The following is a 22845-nucleotide window of genomic DNA, read 5'->3' as shown; positions in this document are numbered from 1 at the left end:
CTTTGCAACTAAGGAGCTATTATCCTCATTTTCCAGATGGAGAAACAATATGCCTAAAGTCAGGACAAGCTTTTGAGGCAGTGGACAAACAGTTACCTTATCCTAGATAGAAGTCACAGCTAAAAGAAGTAGCCTCACCTGCTCCCCAGTCTGCTGTCCACATGGGGGGAAAAAAAAATAGCTGGATCAATGAGCTAATTCTTCTGAAAGCTAACTGCCCAGTGGTTATATTGGGGACACAAGGAAGTAGTAAAGGGCAAGGGACACCACACACCTTACAGCAGCCTGCAGTTAAGTAAGGTTAAACCAATTTGAAATCACAACTTCCACTTTCTCACCAATCCATTTAACTTCAGCCCAAAATGGAAAGGAATGGTGCCACTCCTTGCCTCCTCCACAGCACTGAATCTAAGTGACTTGCCACAGGGCAAGATAGCTCAGCTTACTGATCCCATTTGTTCAGCCTGGGGGAAAGGGTTGGTTTCCCAGAAGATCAGAAATTTGAACCTATTCACTCTGGAGCCTGATACTCACTAAGTATGCAGAAAGCACACAAGAAACGGGGAAGCTGGAAACACCTTTTTTGGCTGCCCTCTGAAACTGGATGAGATTTAAGGTGAGGTTTCACAAACACTGAAACAAGAACAGAATCCAAAGGTCTCCACAGATCTAATCTAGCATTTTTAAATATAACGGTCTAGCAGTCATGACAATCTGTATTTCCAGGGCTTGTAATTAAACCTAAGTTAGTTAGGACATGCTAAAATGAGCAAGAGTCTCATTCTGAAAACCCCATCTTCTTATCACAGCCCAGGGCAGCTTCCCACAGACAATGTCTCACTTTCAAGCAGCTGGACTAGAAGAGCATCTTCATTAACAGCTTCCGCATCAGACAAAAAGGGACACACAAGATCAGTACACAAAGGGAGGTTGGTGTAGTCTGAGGCACAGAGCAGGAAACTGGGACCAGAGACCCTATTCATTCGCACTGATTTTCCACTAGCACAACACAACTGAGTTCAGAATCTGTTCTGGCTGTCTCCAAAGCTGTAGTAGATCCTGGATATCGCAATTAATGCATTAGTCTGATTCAAACAGATTTGTTCTGTGGCCATGGATTGGCTTTCTCTCCTCCTCCAGCTGCACACATTTACTTTAAGGAACTTACATATGTCTGGTTTAGCAGCAGATCAGAAAAACTGATCTAACTAGAAATGATTACTGCTTGTTCTGCTGCCTGACCTCGGAAATGTATCTGTCATTTCTTCAGTTTCACAACTTGTTTCATACACTAAATACACTTCAAGGGCTAAGAGGTGAGGAAAAAAGGGTCCAGTGAAATTCAAGTATCATGATTCCCTGGGCAAGAAAGGACAAGTAGATGAAGAAGGTATATGAGAAGTTCACAGTTTCTTTCTCTAGTGGTAAAGATGGTGTTGAAGGATCAATTTTAACTAGGAGGGCAGCTGAACACTCAGGATAAGTTGACCTCTCCCAGCAAGGGACAAAGGAACTAAAGACAGCACAGAGTCCAGCTTTTCCATGGAAATAGAGCAACAAGAAAAGACGCCTCTCTCTGCATCGCACACTGCTCGAGGCAGAGGACTCCCTGTCTGAGTTGCTCAGGACAATGAAGTCCCTGTTTTACGAGGGGTCACAACAGCTAAGGAGCTGAAACAAGTCAGAACCCCATTGTGCAGAGTATTAGTTCTGTTTACAGTCTTCTCGCCCAGCAGCAGGAATGACTCAGAAACCTGAGCCAGTAGAAAGCCAAAGGACCAAATTACTTCACCAGTGTTTGCCCCCAGTGCCATTTCCTGGGCGTAGCTGACCATGAGCAATTTCACACTAAACTTTCAGTCAAGTAAGACCAAAACCCACTGCGTATGACTTGCAAACTGAAGAACTGAGTCAGAAACAGGCAAACATCCCTTTCAGAAGAGGGACAGGCAGCACAGCCCTGGAGAGCATAGCAACCTTCCAAATGCTAGGAGAGATGACAGATGGAAACACATGCACTCCCCTCCACACTCCCATGAAAAATCATGGCAAGATTGCTCCCTTTAAAGTCAGTCTTGAGAGGATTAAGCCCTGAAGAGAGGGTGGGTTAGAGTTCCTAGAACAGAAAAAAAACATCTTTCAAAGTCAAGGCTCTGGTGTCACTGAACTTTTGCACCCAGAATTCTGCACCCACGTTGCTATACAAACCTTCTGCAAAAGGGAACTCCTTCTGGAAGGGAGCAAGCACACCTAAAATAAGCAGTTTACAGCCTAGTAAATATGTTCTCATTTAACAGAAATAACTTCTTTGTAAAACATCTTCTACAAGCTCTAGTGAATGCTGTTCTGGTTTTGATTGCAAAATCCAGTTTAAAAAAACAAAACTGAAACATTTTTAAATGGGGAGGAAAAAAGAAAACCCAACCACACCAAACCCAAGCAGTAGAGAAGTGAAAATTTCAAAGCCATCAAAAGAAAGCTGCTAAAATCAACACCACTTCTGACTGGAATTACCAAGGCTAAAAATAAACAAATAAATTAATTTCACAGTAGTGTTTGCAAACAACCCATAAGAAAAGTCAAAATCAAGCAGTGTCTGACTAAAACAAATGTAAAGCTTGTTTTCTCTTCTTCCACTTCCAATAAAACACATTACAGACTACACTGATTAGGGTTCTTCATCTGAAACCAGCAGATCTTAATGGATCTGGCCACACCCAGACAAAGTAGCACCACAGAATCAAGAACAATTCAACACCTGTATCGACATCAGAATCTCAAATCATCTGCAGCAAGTATGTTGGGCTGGTCACTTCTGTGCTGAAAGCACAGCGTGTGAAATACGCTGCACTCTGGTAATCCCCTGAAAGGGGAGACAGCCCTGAGTTAGGATTTTCACTCTTTAGGGCAAAGTTTTACTTGGTGCCAATGTACAGCACTGCAGAACGGCAAACTCATACAGTAGGCTTCCTGTCAAACTGCAAGCACATCCGCAGAACATGCTTCCTTAGGCTTCAGGAAGACAATCTGGACAATCTGCTCGAAGTCACCATCATCTCCTCCCCTCTTCCCACATTGTGCTATTCTAGCTCACACCCAGACCTAGACCCTGTGCCACGGAGGCTCCCCCAGCTCAGTGGGGTGCACCAGTTCCGCCTGCAGAGCTCCAAACAGTTTCCTGGGCGAGCTGTATGCTGTAACACCACTTCTTCAACACTGAGGGAGATAAAAAGGAACAAAGTTCTTTTCAACTCCTACTGAACCTCCAAAGCGGCATGAATCTATTCTCATGTTTCATAACCTCTCAAGCCCAAGCAGCATGAAATTGAGGTAATTCTGGCTCTCCATTTCACTATGTGCAAGTACACGCTGATCAACTCCAGGGAGCAGGAGAGTTTTGATAAATTCAGGGAGTTAAGTGGGCTCTGTAAGCTGTTCCTTCATGTCCAGCAAGGGCCATCAGCCACTACTCATTTCTGCACCACAGAGACTCAGAAACAGGGCGTGGAAGCATCTAAGCTGATTTTACTTGACATCAGCTCTGAACCTTCAAGGCTTACTAGCTCAGACTCAATTCCAAACTACATTTTGGGCCAAAACTGGCCCTGGAAGCTACGTCCACATGGCACTGTGCCTGAACCAACAAGTCCTGCTGAACCAGCTTGACTCTGGACAGAGCCAGCGCAGACGTCTGTATCCATGGCACAGTTAATCCACAACTCAGATAATCCACCCATAGATAATGAGGAAAGAAAAATAAACAACTCTCACTTCAGTTCAGAAGTCTTACTTATTCCCTTGTTGCAGGCATCCCAAGGCGAACAGCTTCAGGAAAACAAGAGATTGATTTTTGGGGCTAGCAATGATTTACAGAGGGAGAATATCTGGTGTGCCTTTCCACGGTGAGTTTTGTAAAGCAAAGAAAAGCTTAGAAAGAGAAAGGGTTCTGCTTCCTTTGTTCAGCTGCCTACGATCAGATTCCTCTGATCTTGTCCAGTCTGACAGACTGCGCAACAACTGAGAAAAAAACGTGGTGTAATTAAGACTTGATGAAATGAAGTGGGCTGAGAGAAAAAGCTCTATCTTAAAAAACCAGATCACAACTTTTAACTTCTGATTGTGCCAATACATTTAACACCTCAGAAGGACAAAAGAGACACAAATTCCGATTTGTTTTTCAGGCTTTCTTTGCGGTTCACTTCTAAACCTCCTACAGAAGAAGGAAAAATGTGTTGAAATTGCAGAAGTCTATTCAGCCAAATGGAAAGCAATGCTACCACTACTGGAGGAATGCAACAATTTCAGTGGGCACAGTACAGCTCCCATGGCTCCCTGAAGAGCATGTTGATGAGACATTGTGCTGGCCCTACACAATGCTATCTGTATGCTCACCTTGAGGGCCACTCAGCAAGTAAATACACAGCTGGGTGAATCCTGTTCTGACTAGCAACGCATTCCTGAGCACGCTAGAAACATGTACCAAATCTCCACAAGATAACCAGGCTGAGGGATATGAAGAGTGGTAAACAGAACTGTCTCCACTTAAACGAACAAGTGTTGAGAAGAAGCTGCAGTAGAAATTCAGTTTGCACTACCAGCTACTTCACCCAGGCAGAGGGTGAGGTTCCACGCCCTAAGAACAAGTCCTTCGTGGTGCACCTTCCACCAGAAGCCATGCAGCAGACGGACTCCTTGCCTACTAAGTTTTATCATTAGTCCAATTCAAAGTCTGTTTTCTGAAGGTGTGACCACCAGCTTTATGCCAGCACTGCAATGTGAGCTTCCAGGTCCAGTAATAAAACTGCAATTTTCCTGCAGCATATCTTAACAGAAGGTCTGGTTCCTATTAAAGGTAGGATGGAAGTAACGGATTGCAGCCCCTCCCCAGTGTCTGATTTAATCGGTTTCATAAGCGGAACTCAGTCACCCTAATGTCTCCCAGAGCATAGGGATTTTGGCACACCTATCCCCTTTCCGGCTTGGTAGCAAAGGAACTCAAACTCTCTAGATCTTTCCAGTGAGACCAGTTCCCTGATACTTCCCCGTTACACGATTTCGGAAGGTTTCGGCACATCTGGGAGAAGCCAAGGGAGGAGCGGGATGAGCTCGGAGCCCGGCGGCACGTCGTGCAGGGGCAGGGCACCGCTCACCCCCGAGGGCTCCCCAGCGATCACCCGACACCCGTGAAAGTTAAAGATCTCGCTCAAGAAAAGGTTCCAGAGCCGGCGGCTGCGGCGCGGGGGGCGGTGTCTACCGAGACCCGACCATGCTCCACACTGCTCCCGGGCTACGGTCCGAGGGGCGCCTCTCCCGGCCAGGGCAGCGCCCGCACGAACACCGGGGGCCCGGCGGGAGCGGGTGGCGGCGACCCAAGAGCAGCCCAGCCGAGGGGCCTGGGGGGCAGCGCGGAACGGGCGGCGCGGGGAGGCGGGAGGGCCTGCGCGGTCCGCGGGGAGCGACACGTCCCCGGGCGCCGGCAGGCCCGGCCCGAGCCCCAGGGCGCGGAGCCGGCGGCGGCGCTGAGGGTGCGGTGTGGCCGGGGGGCCGCGGGCGCTGCCCGGGGCGCTGGGGGGCGGCGGTCCCCGCCGCGGGCAGTACCCGCGCTCCGGAACTCACCCAGGTCGTCCATGGTGCCGCCGTGCCCGATCCGCCGCCGGTGCCGCCGCCCGCCTCAGCGCCTCGCAACTTTGCCGGCCCGCCCCCGCGCGCTCCCGCGCCCCGAGCGCGCCCCCGCCGCGCCGCGCCCGCCGGCCCTGCCCCCTGCCGGCGGCAGCGGGAGCACTCCGCTGCCTGGGACCGGCCACCCTCCCGGCACGCTGGTGCGCGGTCCCTGGGGCGGAGAAGCGCCCCGCGAAATGCCGGGCGGGGACAGCAGCACCCTGGGCAAAGCCTGCCCGGGTGAGGCTCCGGCCTGCGGCCCCTCGCACGTCCCAGGCTGACGGTGCCCAGCCAGGGACGCAGCCCGAACCCCTGTCCGGTCACTGGAGGGGCTGGAGCCTCCCCAGCGGCACAACCCCCGAGCGCTGCCATGCAGACATTCTAGGCTCGGCTGCGGGGCCAGCCTCGGCCGGGGGCTGCAGTCCTGCACACGGGGACAGCCTTTGAACAAATCGGTGTTTCGGAGTCCCAGATGACTGACCCGATCCAGGGGGACCTTAGGCAGGTGAAACCTTTTCACAAGCTGTTGTCACCACACAGGAATGTCACCAATTACTTCTGCTTTGCTATGTTTAAAAAATGTAAAAGCTCTCTTTGGATTTATCGTGATAGTGCATGTGGAACCACGGCTTGCCACTTGCCTTTCCCTTCTAACCACTACCGATCCGTGCTCCAGCACAGCAAAGTCCCTAGTCTTGTCCCAACCACAGAGGAGCTCCACCCTCCTCACAGAGAGCGTTTGCTCTGCCATCCAACTCCAGCCAAACCAACACGGCAGTGAAATACAGTTGCTCAGCCCAAGCCTCCAGCTCCTAATCTGATGAGAGAGACACTGAAAACTATCAGTGTGGGAACAGCCAGGGATCCAGGAAACATGACTCTTGTAGTGCTTTTCTGACAAAATCACTACGGAGCCAGGGAATGCTCTCAGAGCTGAACAGCACATGTCCTGTTGGCAAGCCAGGATTACAGGACTCTGTTTCCATAAAAACACAGAACATGAGGTCAGCTGCTAGCAATCCCTGATGCTTTATTTTTTCACTCTCTAGACACAAACACACCCATCTTCCCCAGCTAGCACAATTCAACAGACATCATTCTTTCCTGTGTTAAGACACACTATAATGAGAACCATCACTATGGGGCCATGGAAATAGTCCCTGACAATGTTTGTGAATAATCAACAGCCTTCGGGAAACTCCTTCCAGGTTTCACTCCGAATCCAGGACTCCTCAGTAAATGACACCTTTACCCAGATCTAGGTACAGTACAGATACAAGCAAAGGCATTCACTGTGTGGTTCACTGTCAATACCATGGGTCTCGCCTGGCACTGCTCTTGCTGATCCCTGAGCAAAATGTAAAACCTTATTTGAAGGGACTGTCATATTTTCTCCAAAGCTGTCACTGGCTGTAGCATAATGACTTCAGGAGATGTGTCTCCAGGTGGAGCAACATAAACAACAGCTTGCTGGTAGTGTAGTAGACCCAAGGTCATTACAAACATGTCCTTTCCTGTCTTTTCCTAGCAACACCTGACAGGCATCTGTCTTGACTTGGGGTGTATTTTTACCCCTGCATAAATAAAGTGCCCACTGTGCCTGGCTCGTATTGTAGCCTGCTGTGCAATTTTTATCTTCAGCTTCCTACAGTGTCCTTTGGGAGTCTGCAAGTGAGTGTAAACCAAGAAAGTTGTTTCTGTTCTGTCTCAAGGCTGAAATTAACATGTCATAGCACCAGCCAGAGTTGGACCCACAAAAAAATAGGCTGTGTCCAAGCTGCTCAGATTTAGGAAGAGAAAAATAAAAGGAAGGGGGGGAAAAAAAAGCAGCACTGCCTCTTTGCCCATGGCTCCATCACTGCTACCAAAGTGTCAGTGGGGTGGAAAGGTAGGGCTGTCACATGAGTGATACAATCCTCCAGCAGTATGGCTTTTAAAAACAAGGTTATTCTCACTGCACTCCTCACAGCCAGCTGCTGTTCAGAACTGAAGTCTTCTTCACACACTAGTATCTCATACTTAAAACTGCCAGTCCTTAACCATCCCATGATAACGAGCCTAAGGACCTTAGCAGGGGTAGGTTAAACCCAAGCTCCTAAGACAACTACTGAGTAGTGTGGGGTCAAGCTAAACTCAACCAAAATGCCTGTCCATCCTGAACCCTGAACTTCCTGGTTTCTGACCACCTACCTGCTCTCTGCCTCTGAAACTCTCACTGACTCACAAACACATGCTTGCTGCCCCCAGCACTGTTCTTACACAGCTGCCAGCTGCTGGCAGAAGCAGCTGTATTTCCCCTGTGATAGCCACCTCCAGCACACTCTTTCCCACCAGAGCAGCATACCCAAAACATGCCCAGAGGCTGCTGGGTGGAACTGAGTGACTCTGAGAGCAGCTACATTCAGGGGGCTTCCTGTCATGTTATGCCCTGTGACTAAGACACCGTGACTCAACTTATCTTTCACAGAAGGTGTCACAAGAAGTTATTGCCCCCAGTCACAGTCAGTATCAACCTAATGCTGGACTTCAGGACTTCATGGGCCCACACAACCCAGGTGTTCAGAGTACTTCTTGCTCAAGACACCTTTCCTTCTTGTCAAAGCATCATTGATCAGTTTTAGACCAGCTCCATGGAAGGGTGGCTTAACCCTGTGACCACCATACACTTGACAGACTGGATGAACTTACTGTCCACCTGCACCCCCCCAGGGCTGTAATCTCAGACTGGCTGCCAAACGGTTGAGCCATCCAAGCTCATTCCATAACACCTCCTATGAAAAGCACCATTATTTACAGCAGACACTCTATGCCAGAGGAGAACAGATATGTTGTAAAGCATGTTTAGAGCTTACCTGTGCCCCTTGCAGAGGGGACTTGAAACTGCAGAAACTATGAGAATGATTTAATTGTAGTGTATGTCCTCAGTGCTGTGCCACAAGGACATCATGCAAGGAGATGAAGCTCTTTCTTCAGGTGAATGCATAAGAGAAAAATTCTTGGCAGAGCTTTAGGCTTAAGGCAATGGCAGTAAATCTCAACATCTAACTTCCGGATCCAAAGTCCAATTTTGCACTTGTTGAAATGATCCTTTCAGCAAAAAGAACAAAGAGGGTTTCCAGCATAAGATGGCTTCACAGGGCAGAATGAAAACACCACAGCAGTGCATTATCATAGGCAGTTTGGGCAGAAGAGACAAGAAGCAATCAAGTGACAAAACCAATACTTATCAACACATCTTATGTGAATCAAGGAATTACACGAAATACATGACTGCAAACTATGTACACCTTTGGTGTTTGTCAGTGCAGTATCTTCTGCCACAGGGTAGCAGCATCCCTGTGCTTGAGGATTTGATTTCACACTGCTATTGCTAGCAGTGGAGCAGGGGGGCAAATGCAATCTGCGAGATTTCAGTCACTATTTGGTCACTGTTGTGCATAATACCCCAGTACAGTTGAATATTATAAATAAACTTGATAAGAGGGAACATTAATATTCACTGCTAAGTTTTCTGCGAGGAATTGCTTACAACAGCTGCCAGGCTGAGGGTCTTATGAATAGAATAGAATAGAATAGAATAGAATAGAATAGAATAGAATAGAATAGAATAGAATAGAATAGAATAGAATAGGCCAGAGCAACTTGAAAAAGACCTTTGAGATCATCGAGTCCAACCTATCACCCAACACCATCTGATCAACTAAACCACAGCACCAAACGCCTCATCCAGTTTCTTCTTAAACACCTCCAGGGATGGTGACTCCACCACCTCCCTGGGGAGCACATTCCAATGGCCAATCTCTCTTTCTGTGAAGAATTTCTTCCTAACATCCAGCCTAAACCCCCCCTGGTGCAGCTTGAGACTGTGTCCTCTTGTTCTGGTGCTAGCTGCCTGGGAGAAGAGACCAACCCCTATCTGGCTACAACCTCTGTACGGCACACACGACCATAGAGAAAACTTCAGAGGTATCCTGTCAGCAGAGTAGGCTACATCAAATTCACACCAAGAAACAGAGGACAGCTGCTTCCAGCTCCAGAAGAGATTCAGCCCAGAAGCTGCATGCTGTTCAACCGTCACTAACCTCCCTCCAAAACATCTGCTTAGCTCTTAAACAAAAGAACAGCTGCAAATTAGAAATGGATGGGGTCTACTGATATAACAGGATTTTACACAGAACTCAGCAGCTGCTTTTTCCAGAGTAAAGCTTTATGATTTCTTTGACAATTAGCAGCCTTTTCTCAAAAAAAGCAAGCGATGCCAACGGATATACATTGACAAACTCAGACAAACTGGAGGTTGTGGGACTGTGCACTGAAAGCTGTACACTGGCTGCTTTTGGAGCAGTTCTGGAGACAGTCAAGCACGATTCAGACTCCGACTCTCCACTCATTTGTTCCACCCCTCCCTAGGCCACCTAAGTCACCTCCTAAGAGGCCCATGCTCCTCAAGTGACCTCTCCTCAGCAAGAGCTACACGAGCAACACTTCTCCAGTACCCCAGTCTCCCCACTTGCATTTTCATGGACCTATTCCTCATTCAGCAGCTTTGTAAGAAGAAGGCAAGGACGGGGCTTTCTATGTAAACGCGCCCAAAACTTATGAAGCCATGCTGTTGGCAAGAGCCGGCAGTGGCAGCGATGGGAGAGAACAAAAGTCCTCTTATCTGCCTCCAACCAACTTTTATGGTCCACACTCCTTTCATTGTCAGCTCTTTCCTTTACACCAAGATTCAGTCTCCGTAGAGACTGTCAAAAATTGCCAATGCCGACTATATTTCAAGTCGTCATGGCGGGGTATTGGGAAAAGTTTTCAATTAGCAATAATCGCGCCTCGGATTAACCTCATTGGCTACGATACTGCCACTGCGCAAAGCTGACTACGTCCTCCCGCGGCCGCAGGCCCGAGCCCCGGGGCCGCCGCCAATGTCGGGGCGAGCGTCGCCTCCTGTCCCCGTCATATTTGCACATTCCCCGGCAGCACATCCCGCTCGACGCCGTGCCCGCCCCGTGCCGCTACCAGGAACGCGGTGCCCCGTTTTCCCTACTCGGCACCGTGCGGTGGCACGGCCGCGAAGCTTGCTGGGAAATAATATTCAAATTAGCTGTAACGTCACTGTACGCGGTTCCCCCTGCATGGGGGAGTCCTCAGCGCTGCCACGCACCCCCAGCCTGTCCCGGGGGCATCACAGCCTGTCCCGAGCCCCAGCCCAGCTCAAGTCGTTCCCCGGGCATCCCCTCCCAGCCCCAGTCGTTCCCCAGCATTCCCGCCGAGCTGCATCCCGAGTTGTTCCTTGGGCATTCCCGCCGAGCTCTAGCCCAGCCCAAATCGTTTCCCAGCGACCCCCAGCGGCTGCCCGGCCATCCCTACTCAGCGTTAGCGCAGCCCAAGTTATTGCTGGGCACCCCCGCCGAGCTCCGGCACAGCCCAAGCTATTCCCCGGGCATCCCCGTGAAACCCCCGAGACTAATCGCTCTTTCGCCCTACCCGTTACTCTTGTTATCTATTTTTCACCAAGTAAATCCAGCCTCCAGAGAGGCTCTCAAAAATTGCCAATGCCGACTATATTTCAAGTCGTCATGGCGGGGTATTGGGAAAAGTTTTCAACTAGCAATAATCGCGCCTCGGATTAACCTCATTGGCTACGATACTGCCACTGCGCAAAGCTACCGTACAGGTCCGCCCTCCCGGCCCCTCCGCCGGCGCCCTGCCGCCGCGGTCAGAGCGCGCTGGCGACTCCCCTCCGGCTCGTAACGCCAAGCGTGCCCCACGCCCTCCCTGCGCCCTCCCCGCACTGCCGGTGGTGCCGGCGCGGAGGTTTACCGGGGGGTGGCAGAACGGCGCGGCGGCGGGGCTCGCGGGGTGTGCCGGGAGAACGCTATGGTAATGAGCATCAGGTATGGGGCTGCCCCACCGCCCAGAGACTGAGCTCAGCGGAGGGGATGGTCCAAAATCGCCTTTTTCAGACTCGGGAGGGAGGGCACGGGGCGGGGTGGGCACCCTCGGGGTGCAAAGGGTTTTGCTGTGGCTGTCCCTGTCTCGCCACCAAAGCAATGTGGCCACTCAACGATGTGAAAACGTTTAAACGCTTAAAGCCTGCACCAACAGCTACTAAGACTCAACAAAACACGGGTCGTGCCCGAACCTCCGCGGGGCCGGTGCACCGTGCACCGAGCCAGTAGGACGCACTTTGTCCTAGGAATGGCAAGTGCCCATTGTGTGTAAAATAGAATCATTAAGGTTAGAAAAGCCCTCTAAGGTCAAGTTCAACCGTCAAACCAACATCATCATGCGCACTAAACATGTCCCAGAGTGCTATGTCTGCGTGTTTTTGAACACCTCCAGCGATGGCAACTCCACCACTTCCCTGGGCAGTCTCTTTCAAGTGCTACCCCTGCTCCCCAGTCCACTTAGGAAGGAGGATCTGCTGGATCAACTGGGAAATGCTGGAAGAAATCTCTACCACATGAAGAGATGGGATTCTGCAAAGCTGGGTTGCACTCATCCACCAGCTCATTCCCAGGGAGAGGTGGCCACTCCACCTCAGCACTCCGCTTCCCTTCTTCAGGTTTCACTGGGTCAGCTCACCCAGCCAGCAGAGACTCACCTCCAGCAAAGCAGTAACAGCCAAGTCAAATAACCAACTGAGCCCAGGAAGGAGCTGGTGAACTCACAACTGGTCCCATGCTGACCTTGTCTGGCCACACTAACTGCAGTGTAAGGATCCAGATTGTCATTATACATCCAATGTTGCTGCCACAGACCCCTTCCCTATCTAGCTCCCAAACACTTTCCCTGTCATCCCAAATGTGCTTAAATGAACATCAGGACTGCCAGAGAGGTCCACCTCCTGGGACCAAATGTAGGTACCAAATAAAGAATGCCAGAACAGAGCTAACTTATCAGCCTGGCCTCCAACAATTCAGGCAATTCCTGAGCTAGAAGAGATGTCTTCAACAGCCTTCAGTGCATTTTTCTTCCACTATTTGTTTAGTCACATTTTAAGCCTAAAACCTGTATCAGCAAACCCACCATTTCTAAGGATGAGCACCTATAATGCATTTTATCAAATTTATCACTTGTATTTGTATCAAATAAAATCTGGGTTTATTCCTGTGGGTTTCCTTCAGGGCAGCTTTGAAACATTTCGCGGTTTCAATTTGCCTTCACCCGCTCGGGGTCTCAACTTTTTTTCCTCCTTTGAACCACGGGAACTGTAGTCTTTGTGTGCAAAGCTTAACGCCTTCAGGAACTCCGTTTCCCAGAGCACTCCTCTCTGGGAGGCCAGCCCCTTCCTGCCGCGGTGGGACTCGGCACCATTATGAAGGGTAAGTGTTCAGCGTTACTCACCCTGCTGCGCTTGTCGTTAGATGCGTTCGGTTCGGCGGTTGCCCCCGGTTACAGCGGATGTCGTGGCTGTCCCTCCGAATTTCTGTTTGTAGGAACCCGTGTATCTTCTACCTTGAACTTGTCCGATCTCTTGCTGTGGAGCATGGGGATGCGTGTTAGGAACAAAGTCTAGCCTCGGATCTCGATAGGTACGTTTGCAGAGTTTCACTTGCTACTTAGGGTAGTTGTTACTTTTTCATCCAGGCACTTTCATTTTACAAGCAGCTTTGCATTTCACAGGAAATACTCTGTCCTTTGTATGTTTCTTTCCTACACTGTCCTGCTTCCAAGCTTCACAGCAGCTCTCTAATGGATCTGTTACTTTTGCTGCTGGGCCTAGCATTGCCTTCTCTCTCTTGTGGACCAACCAGTATTAGATATCCCTTTCATTTCCCCTCAGAGTATTTCCTTCTGAGATGATGATAAGGGATAGGAATGGAGAATTTTCATCAGTTAAAGCCATTTAAATACCATCAGACTGTCTTAATAGCCTTTGGGGAGGATCATGCCATAAGTTACTCCCAAAGCAAATTACACTTTATCCTTTCTAATTAATTCATATGGAAAATTGAACCTCTTCAGAGGGAATGCCTGACACAACTCCTGCTAAGCAGCAAAACAAGGCAAAAATCATTGCCAAGAAAATCCACTGCTTAGCTTTAAAAAGTAATTCAATCTATGGAAAGAATCCAAATCTTCCCTGTAATTCAACTGACAATGACACAAAGCCTTGGGAACTGAAGATTAACTGAGACAAATCTACTCTTTGCCACTATCTTTAGTTTAGTATCTCAATATTTAAAGCTGAACATCCACATTTTAAATGTGTTTAATACCAGTTGCTACAGTATATGAAGCAATGAGACCAGGGACTTGAGGCAAAGCAATTTAGAGGCAGCAGGACTCTAAATACTATCCAGGCACTGAAGCACAAGCACAAAAAGGGTGCCACCCTTTTAGACAAGCTCACCACCTGACTGCTTCAGAGCCCTCTCAGATCCCCACAGGCACTGCAAGCTTGCTGGAGGCAGCGTGTAGGAACCTGCCCACATGCTTTAACCATTTGACAGCTCCTTCAAACCACTGCCTGTAACACCAGAAATGGATCTGTTTCAGCTGGATGATGACTCCCAGTGAGATCCAATCCATGAGGTGTCCTCCCAGTAATTTGTGATGGTGAAGGCAAAAATGTGAGTGGGCTTGAATCTGCATCCAAGTGTCCCAAATTATCAAGCAAGCTTTAAGCATCAGATTATCTGGGTCCTGTTGCAATCACTCTTTAGAGATCATCCCCTTCTATCAGAAATTACAAAGTCCTCCCTCCATCTTCCAGATGCTGTGCAAGCTTCCTTGCTATGAGAGATGTTGGGAGGGAGAAATACCAGACAGTCAATTTTCAGTACTGTTCCTTTCGAAACTTTTCATGCTTTGTAGGCAAAATGAGAGCGGCCCAGAAGCAGTAATAAAATGAGAACTGCAGACTGCTAGAAAGGCTAATCAAGGTCCAAACCAATCCACTCCTATGACAACAGGTCTTGCACACAATTCCAGGCTGCTTGTCAGCAGTCATCCTGCCTGTCCCCAATGGGGCATGCCATTCCTCCCCTAAAGCAGGATATCCTTCCCATTCCTACCTGTTGGGCAGCTGTTTCTATCCCACACACATCTGGGTGATCTCATCTCTATCAGCATTGTCCTTTGTTCTTAAACCTCTCCACTAACTCTGGGGAGGTGACACCAATGAAGGAAGAGGTGCCAGTGACATTTAGACAGTGTCCTAATAATCTTCAGCACCATTTCAAGGCCCCTTCAGCACATCTTTATAAAATTCCAGGACTAAATCCTGTCAAGGCCTTTGTCCTGAAAAAGCAAGGTTGTTTTCCCTCTCTCTTCCCACAACATACACAAAGGATGAGGTAAGTAGAAAGGACTGACTTGGAGCATGCAGAATGTTTAAGAAAGCAGAGCAGGGGTCTGTTCTGGGGAGGAATAAGGCAGCCAGTGCCTCTGGGGTAGGGTACTTGGCTTTCTCGCTCTTTCTTGTCCGCCCTGCTGCACATACCTGGGAAGGACTTTGCATGTTCAGGTCTTTCTGGTCTCTTTGCAAGTCTTCTCAGGCAGCAGGCTTTCACAACAGGACAGAAGAACAGAAGTCCTGCAAGTCAGGGGCACCAGCTTTGTCCTTGTGCCTTCAGCAGCCCTCAATGTTGTCCTTTGTCTAAAGGACATACGAATGCTGTCCAAAATTGGTAGGCTTTGGTTAACATTTGCAAAATAATTAGTGCTTCTTTACTAAAAAGAAAAAACAGCAATGAATACTTATCAGCATCATTTCCCAGAGAATCCCAAGAAAATGTAGACAAGGATATGCCCTTTGCTTTTTTTACCTGCCATTTGTTCTGTTCTTGACTTTTAGCTGACCATGTTCTCTGCCAGGAAGCTCTGTGGAGTTTTCAGAGCCATCAGATTCCATCATTTCAGATCCCATTCTGTATCCAGACCCTCTCCAAACTTGACTTTTGTGCCAGCCAGTCTTCCTCCAGACCCTGCAAAAGTAGAGGAGCTGCAGTACTTTGTTTCTAACTCCAAGAGGCTTTTTGTCATGACTGGGGCTGGAATCTCAACCGAATCGGGGATCCCAGATTACCGCTCGGAAGGGGTCGGGCTGTATGCCAGGACGGACAGACGGCCTGTCCAGCACGCTGAGTTCGTTCGTAGCGCCAGCGCCCGGCAGCGCTACTGGGCAAGGAACTTTGTGGGCTGGCCCCAGTTCTCCTCCTACCAGCCAAACACAGCACACCTGGTACTCAGAGACTGGGAGAAACTGGGGAAGCTACACTGGCTGGTGACCCAGAACGTGGATGCCCTTCACACCAAAGCTGGGAGCCAGCGCATGACAGAACTGCATGGCTGCACACACAGGTACTCTGCTGGCAGAGGGAGGGTGGTCAGGCCTCTGGGCTCTGGCTCAGGGTGACTGACAAGCAGGTGCAGTGTTGGCTGCTGAGAAAGGAGGTAAAATGTCAGTGCTGTGTTCCTGAAGATGACATGCTCAAAAGATCACAAACCAGTGCTGTTCACAGCACAGTATTCAAGAAACATGAACACCACCCCACTTTTTTTTCGGTGCACTATTTGGATCATTTTCCCTGCAGCCTGCATCAGTCAGAATTTTCCCTTTCCTTGCTACAGCAAATCCCTCTTAGTGAAGAGGACATGGGCATTCTGAGGATGCAAGGATTAGGGAGGGCTAAGCAGAGTGGATAGTGCCAGAAATGCACAGGATGGATGGACTAGAGAAGGGCCATCACAACCTGGCTGTGATCATTCAGAATTTCTAGATGGAAAAGCACAGCCTGAATGGGAGAGAGAGTTCAAAGCACTCCTCTAAAGTGACAATCAGAGGTAGAAAGACATCTTCTTGACCTGTACAATCTGGTAAATAAATGTGCATAATGACAACAGACCTACTAGGCCTTCTAAGAACAAGTTAACAGACTCTACATCTTCAGCTGACATGAAACTCTCATTTAAGGCTTTGCTCTGAATTTCAGGGTTTTCTGCCTGGCCTGTGGAGACCAAATCCTGCGCTCTGAGCTGCAGGAGCACTTTGAAGCTTTGAATCCCACCTGGAAAGCTGAAGCATTAGGTGTGGCTCCAGATGGGGATGTCTTCCTGACAGATGAGCAGGTGTGCAATTTCCAGGTCCCAGCCTGCCGGAAGTGTGGTGGAATCCTGAAGCCTGACGTGACGTTCTTTGGAGACACGGTGAGCCGGGAGAAGGTGAATTTCGTGCACCAACGCCTGGCAGAATCAGACTCCATGCTGGTGGCAGGATCCTCTATGCAGGTAAAGAAGGTCTTCCTCCCACACTCCATTCCTGTTTCTGTGCTGCTCTGCCTGCAACAACCCTTAGATCCACACTTTAGGACTACTAATAGCTCGTGGATCAGAACAGCTTCTCCTGAGCTGCTTTGTATTTTATTTTCAGTGGGGTTGGAATCCGGCTTCACAGCCTGTTTGGGCTTCCCTGTCACTCTGTTGCCAGTCTACTTCATGCTGCTATAAATAACTCCATTTAGGCCTCTCTCTGCCACATCTTCCATCAGTACACTGTGGCTTCACAGCTGCCTATAAAGCCAAGATACCTGATAAAATTCAATCCTGCAGAGATCAACACCCCACATATTTTTGGCTTGATTTTTTTAGCCTTTGGCAGCTTTCTAGGCCTCACAGCACACTGTGTGGAACACCAGATTTTAGGACTTGTAAATCCTAGCTACATTCTCAATAAAAGAGCAGAAATACCTCTGCTTGCTGCTTAGTATTGTCCTTTGTATCACAATGTGCTTTCTCCATTATAGATAAGGTAAGGTAGTTTAGGAACACGTTGTTTAACCTGGTGAAGCTTTTGGAACAACGTTTGTAGATGAGAAATGTTTCAAAGACCAAGTTCTACTGCATTTAAAACCTCTAACACCCCCCAGAATGAGATAAAAGCAAGGCTGCCTGATTGTGAGTCTCTTGGCTTCAGGATACTGGGAAAAAAAATCCTTGAGCTTGCAATTCTTAGGCTTATAATCCTTTGTACAGGAATGATTGAAATGCCTTAGGTTCATTCTTGTACTACCTAAGCTGGGCCATGTGAGAACCATCAAAGTGGAAGCATTTAAGTACCTATGATAACTAGTAAAAACTGCTGGGGAGATGTACTGAGAGACAAGGACATTTCCCCTCAATGAACTATGAAGTTTCAGTTTCTATGAAACTGTAAATCCTTCACTGACAGAGGTTAAAAGCTGTTCTTTTCTGTGCACTCTTGAATGAAGACATTTCCTACCTGAATTCAGTGCAGTTGCTTAACACAGCATGTACATACAGCCCCCCCTTCCCCCCCCCCCCCCCGCCAACAGCAGCTATTCTACTTTACTTACTCCTTTTTGTAGCCCTTCTTTTGCCTAAGCTGCCATTAATTTTGTCTTCTGGTTTTCCTGCAGGTATACTCTGGTTACAGGTTTGCTCTTGCTGCCCAGGAGAAGCAGCTGCCCATTGCAGTCCTTAACATTGGGCCCACAAGGCTGGATCACTTTGCATCCTTAAAACTGAGCTCCCGCTGCGGAGAGCTGCTGCCTTTGATAGTGGTGCATGACCCAAAAAGCTGAGCTGCAGCAGCTTTCAGGAGTAGAATCACTTCTGCAAGGTGAGTACCTTCCCAGGTCAGTCACTCTACAAGCTAAGAAGATGCATTCCCATCAGATGCTGAGAATGAGCCATGCTGACTAAAAATATGTTCCCACAAGGTGCACCAAAACATGGCTATAAATTTTCATCTGTAACTGGTACACTCGGATGGGTCACAGTACCATTTCCCATGATCATAAGCAAAAAGCACACTAAGTGCTCCCAAAAAATAGGACAAGAGCAGCCATCAGACTTGGCAGTGTTGAGTTCCAATCCATTTGTCAGTCAGAAGGCTACAGATCAGAGAACCTGATCAGCACTGCTGCCTTTGCAACTGACGATTCCAAAGCTGATCCAGCTAAGCCTAATCAAAACACTGCTGTTTAAAATAATCACTTCCATATTTAAAGCAGCTTCTTTCCTCCACTCTTGCAGGACTCATCATCTGAAAAACAGGAAAACCTGTCTAAGAGGCAGTTGGGAGATCCATACACAGCCCCTGATGGCACCAGGAGAGGGCAGCAAGCCTCACATATGCCAGCCTGACCAGTTTTCTCCATTGAAACCATCTCCACTTACCAGGAAACAGGATGATGAAAAATGTACTTTTCTGCCTTACCACGCCATTGTAAGCAGGGCATCTTCTTTTTATTCACTAGGACAGGATAATCAGACTACCATCTCTGAGAACAAAACACCCATCTTGTAAGTGTCCCCCGAGAAGAATGAGGGACAGGGATTTTGACCGAGTAACTTAAGGCAGTAGCACAGGAGGGCAAAGTGGAAACCCACCTCATCTGCTGGAGGATCCAGTACTACCAGTGAGCAACTGTGGAGTGTGCAAAGAGGAACTGCAGTTGTCATTTAAAAACAGGCCAAACATTAGCTGAACAAGAATACTGCTCTTGAAATTGCCCCTCTAAGAGATTAGTTGAATGCACAGGCTAGAAGGCTGACATCTCCCAGCAAGGAGGGAAAGTCACCATTTCTCTCAGCTGTCAGTTGACATTCTAAACTGCTTACTGTTACAATATTGACAAATACATATTGTTGAGATGCCAGAGGAGTTACTCCAAGCTAATCTGACAGCACTGCTTTCAGTGCAGCTGCTGCATTTTCCAGAGTGTGTTTATTTGAAGCTGCTGTTTAATTAATGAATTGCTAAGTAGTTGAATTAAAATTGTTTACAAGACTGCTATGTTGTACTTTCTTCCCTCTCCTATGCTTTATTTAGGTACAGGCACCACAGCCAGATTAGTGGCTTTTTCCATTGCAAAAATGCAGGATTGCTAACAGTAATACAGTAATTACTAACAGCTGATGAATTAAGAGAGAAATACAATTAAATCTGCACAATGGGTCTCCCTCAGGAGGTCATCTCTAGCTATTAATAGATGTAATTTTCCACACTTCTAACAGGAGATCCTTCACTACTGGGTAACCATGCTTTGTTGATCCTTAGGGTGGTAACATAAGCCATATTAAACCACTGATGGAGTAAAAGGCAGAATCTTGCCCAGACCAGAACACTAAATTTTTGACCAGACCTTCTGCATGAATCTACCACTCTCCTTCTGGCTATGAGGGAGATTAATGGTTGGGATCTTCCAAATGCCCCTCTCCTACTCACCACAGAACATGTCCTGTAGTAATATTTTGACAAGAACTGTATCAAGCAGTTGGAAGCAAGGACACCAGAGGCAGCTGCTAAAAGGTCAAGTAGTAAATCAAGGACAACTGACCATATGATTCGAAGTTCTTGTTTGCTTTGTTGTTGATTCAAATCCATGCCAGGCAGTGGCAAGTAAAGAACAGGACCCAGGCCTGAGAAAGTTATTTTACACAGTGTGCTCCAGTGAGTGCAGCACAAACTGTGGATGGCCCAGAAGACTTGTGCCTGGTGAGCATGGTGTAAGTGCAGCCTTGACTCCATATCCATGCTCAGAACTGACCATGGCTCCCTGCATTTACCCCTTCTACAGTAAAGAAGCTGTGCTGCAGGTAAGGAAAACTAGAGGATCCTCAGGAAATGAGGCTATCACAAGTAGTATAAGGCTGCCTTCTCACTGTGTTACTCTTGCCTGGGGATAACAGCATTGGGGCAGTGATAAGAGGCAAGTGGTTTTTGAGGTGTTTTTCACAGCTTAGCATGAAGGGGAAGAATAATCTCTGTTTACTGAGTTGCAGAGGGCCAAACAGGTTGAAGACAGTTCCTAAAGCTCTGCCAGATTGATGTGGATTGGCCCTTTCAGTTAGAGGGAAGTTTGGACCCAGGAAGAGCTGCCCAAAGAGGAAAGCTTGTTTTAAGGGGCATGCTGGACCTGGGAGCTTGTGGCTTACTAAAGCCATCCCAAAAAAATCCAGGAAAAAAAGTTTTAGTCATGTCCTCTAAAATGGAAGGTAAAGCAGATGTCTTGAAAAGCAATGATTATGTTTCTCCTATACAGACATGCAGATGCAGGAAGTGGTGATAAAAAGAAGGATATACAATACTGTATCCAGCAGCAAAAGAGCTGATGTAGGGCAGCATCTTCTAAGAAAGACCACCAAACAGCAAGCATCTTTCTGGTGCTTTCCCTGAGCTCCTCCTGCGATTCACACTGGCAGTTCCCATGGTGAGGAGCATTTGGAAGCAGCAAACCAAGTAGAAGGGGCTGGACCACTCCTCCCATCAGCACCCTCCAGTGACCAGAACCCAGTGAGACTGCAGGGCCTTTCCTCTCCCCCTATTCCACTTAACCCTCTGCTGAAGTAGTCTACTAAATACTCCCAGGCTGTTACCAAACCCACACCACCACTACACTGCAGTTAACAAAAACAAGACAGCGCTTGTGTGCAGCATTTAGCAGATGAATCATCTCAACCACTTTACAGAAGAGGTACAGCCACCCATAATGGACAGAGAAGGTCTACGGGGATGCAGAAGAACTGGAGTCAGCAGTAGTTGCCCTGCTGGTCACAGCAGCAACACTACTGCTTAGTGTTTTGGGGAATGGAGCACAAGTTCCCATCAGCAGCCTTTTACCCACATGCCACACACAGACACAGTGTGAGGGGAACGTGCCAGGCACAGGGAACAAATAGCTTGGGAGTTCACCTCATCCTCACTGCCAAAAGACAACAGCAGTTCAAAGAGCTAAGGGTGCACAGCAGAGCAGTTAGATCCAGTGCATATTTGAGTTCTTTCTGAACAGAAGTTTATGCAGTTCAGCTCAATGGGGCACAGATGGCTGAGCATCTCAGCATTTGGCTTAGCAAGCCTTCACATCTAGCAGCTAGGGTCAAGGCCTGCCCTTATACCCACTGTTGTAGGTCATCACCTGTGCTCCCTCACTGGTAACACTCTCCACCTGTATTCAGTTCTCTTCACAGTATCTTGAAACCACTTCTCCCATCTATGAAGCTAGGATAAATTCCCTGCTTTCCTCTGTACTGCAAATACCTCCTGTACAAACAACCCAAGCAGAAACACTGCATTTGTATACGCTGGTATTGAACCTGCTCTTTTCAGGTGGCAAAGCAGTGGCTCTGGAATCAAGTTCTGCCTGTTTTGGTAAACATAACCAGTGTAACAGAGTCCAGAAAGTCACTGAAAATGTCAGGGATAAGCTGAGTAAAGTTTCTGTGTTCCAGTCCTCAATAAACAGTCACCGCTCTCTCAAAATGACCATGAAAAAAGTATTCTGAGCCTTGTTCAGATCTCCATACTGCCTCTGTCTTTCCAAGGACCATCTCCACAATAAAAGAGGGTAAAGAGAGGGGACATACATGGGTTCCCATTCCTATGCCACCAGCAAGGATCTCAGTGGGCTCAGCCATGTGGACACAAGGCACGGCAGAGTTTGTGGGCAACTGTTCAACAGCTGGTTATTTCAGCTGATACCAACAGAGCAGAGTCACTGGCTCTGCAGGACTTTTGCACATCAGACTTCTCCATGTCTAGCAGGGTTGGCTGCTCCCAGTTTGGTGGGCTACAGAAGATTACTGGTGCTGTGCACTCAGTGTCAGCAGCATGGTTCCTCACAGCAGGGCACACAGGTGCCAGTCAAGGCACTACAGACCAAAGACACACTACCTAGGAGCTGGGCCCACAGTCCAGAGAGAGGAAAGCAGCAGGGAAAAGCAGCTCTGCCACAGCTGGCACATGAGTCACACCGAATCTGATTTATTGCTCTGTGATGCCCTTGCCCCCAGTGACACCAAACTGCAAGAACAGTCAGTGCTGAATAGGAATAACTGTCTAATTTCTGTGCAGGCCACTATATGGCCTGGAAAACAAAAGATCAGGCATTCAGCTTGGAGCCAGAGCAGCAAATAGGGACCTCAGTTCCTCTCCTGACTTAAAGGACTTCTGATTCTGACTTGAGCAGCACTAAGTTCTCACTCTAGACAGAAATTCCAATTAGTATTTTTTATTCAATGGGAAGGGTTTGCAATACCCTTCACTGGATGTGTTGTTTTCTGCATCTTGTCTTTGGAACACTGTCAGTAAAAAGTGCTTCCAAAATGGGTATTACTCAGGAACGTTCCCTCCATCTATTCCAACAGACATCTCTGTTCCAAAAAGATGAATATTCTTTATGTTTCTTATTTTCTGGGGCAGCCAGCCCCAGAGGCAAC

General features: G+C 48.1%; 2 protein-coding genes and 2 non-coding genes across 7 annotated transcripts in view; 1 reads left to right on the top strand and 3 right to left on the bottom strand.

Annotated features, from left to right (window-relative positions):
* The window catches only part of PXN (paxillin), a 51739-nt gene extending 46037 nt beyond the window's left edge, over positions 1-5702 (bottom strand). For both annotated transcript variants that reach the window (XM_068161747.1, XM_068161746.1), the window contains exon 1: positions 5617-5702. In XM_068161747.1, coding sequence (XP_068017848.1) covers positions 5617-5629 — 13 coding nt within the window. In that variant the 5' untranslated portion in view covers positions 5630-5702. The remainder of the gene's footprint in view (positions 1-5616) is intronic.
* A 4689-nt stretch (positions 5703-10391) lies between these two features.
* Positions 10392-10532, bottom strand: LOC137453049 (U4 spliceosomal RNA). Its single transcript, XR_010990237.1, has one exon. It is a non-coding gene; the product is annotated as a U4 spliceosomal RNA (small nuclear RNA).
* Positions 10533-11182: 650 nt separating this feature from the next.
* LOC137453048 (U4 spliceosomal RNA) lies at positions 11183-11323 on the bottom strand. The gene has a single exon (XR_010990236.1). It is a non-coding gene; the product is annotated as a U4 spliceosomal RNA (small nuclear RNA).
* Positions 11324-12939: 1616 nt separating this feature from the next.
* Positions 12940-19432, top strand: SIRT4 (sirtuin 4). Of its 3 annotated transcripts, XM_068161749.1 has the most exons (6): positions 12940-12983; positions 13098-13193; positions 15461-15966; positions 16599-16893; positions 18042-18244; positions 18661-19432. In XM_068161749.1, exons 3-5 carry the CDS (start codon positions 15467-15469, stop codon positions 18204-18206), a joined length of 960 nt encoding a protein of 319 aa, XP_068017850.1. In that variant the 5' UTR covers positions 12940-12983; positions 13098-13193; positions 15461-15466; the 3' UTR covers positions 18207-18244; positions 18661-19432. The 3 variants fall into 3 exon arrangements, with proteins under 3 accessions (XP_068017850.1, XP_068017851.1, XP_068017849.1); XM_068161750.1 differs by lacking the exon at positions 13098-13193 and having other exon boundaries at positions 12950-12983; XM_068161748.1 differs by lacking the exon at positions 12940-12983 and having other exon boundaries at positions 12990-13193.
* The last annotated feature ends 3413 nt before the right edge of the window (positions 19433-22845 follow it).

The sequence above is a fragment of the Melanerpes formicivorus genome, unplaced genomic scaffold, assembly GCF_026170545.1.
Source record: "Melanerpes formicivorus ecotype bairdi unplaced genomic scaffold, bMelFor1.0.p_v2 SCAF_60, whole genome shotgun sequence".
Lineage (NCBI taxonomy): Eukaryota > Metazoa > Chordata > Aves > Piciformes > Picidae > Melanerpes > Melanerpes formicivorus.
Note: the sequence above shows the minus strand (reverse complement) of the source record. Positions and strands in the feature narration are given on the sequence as shown.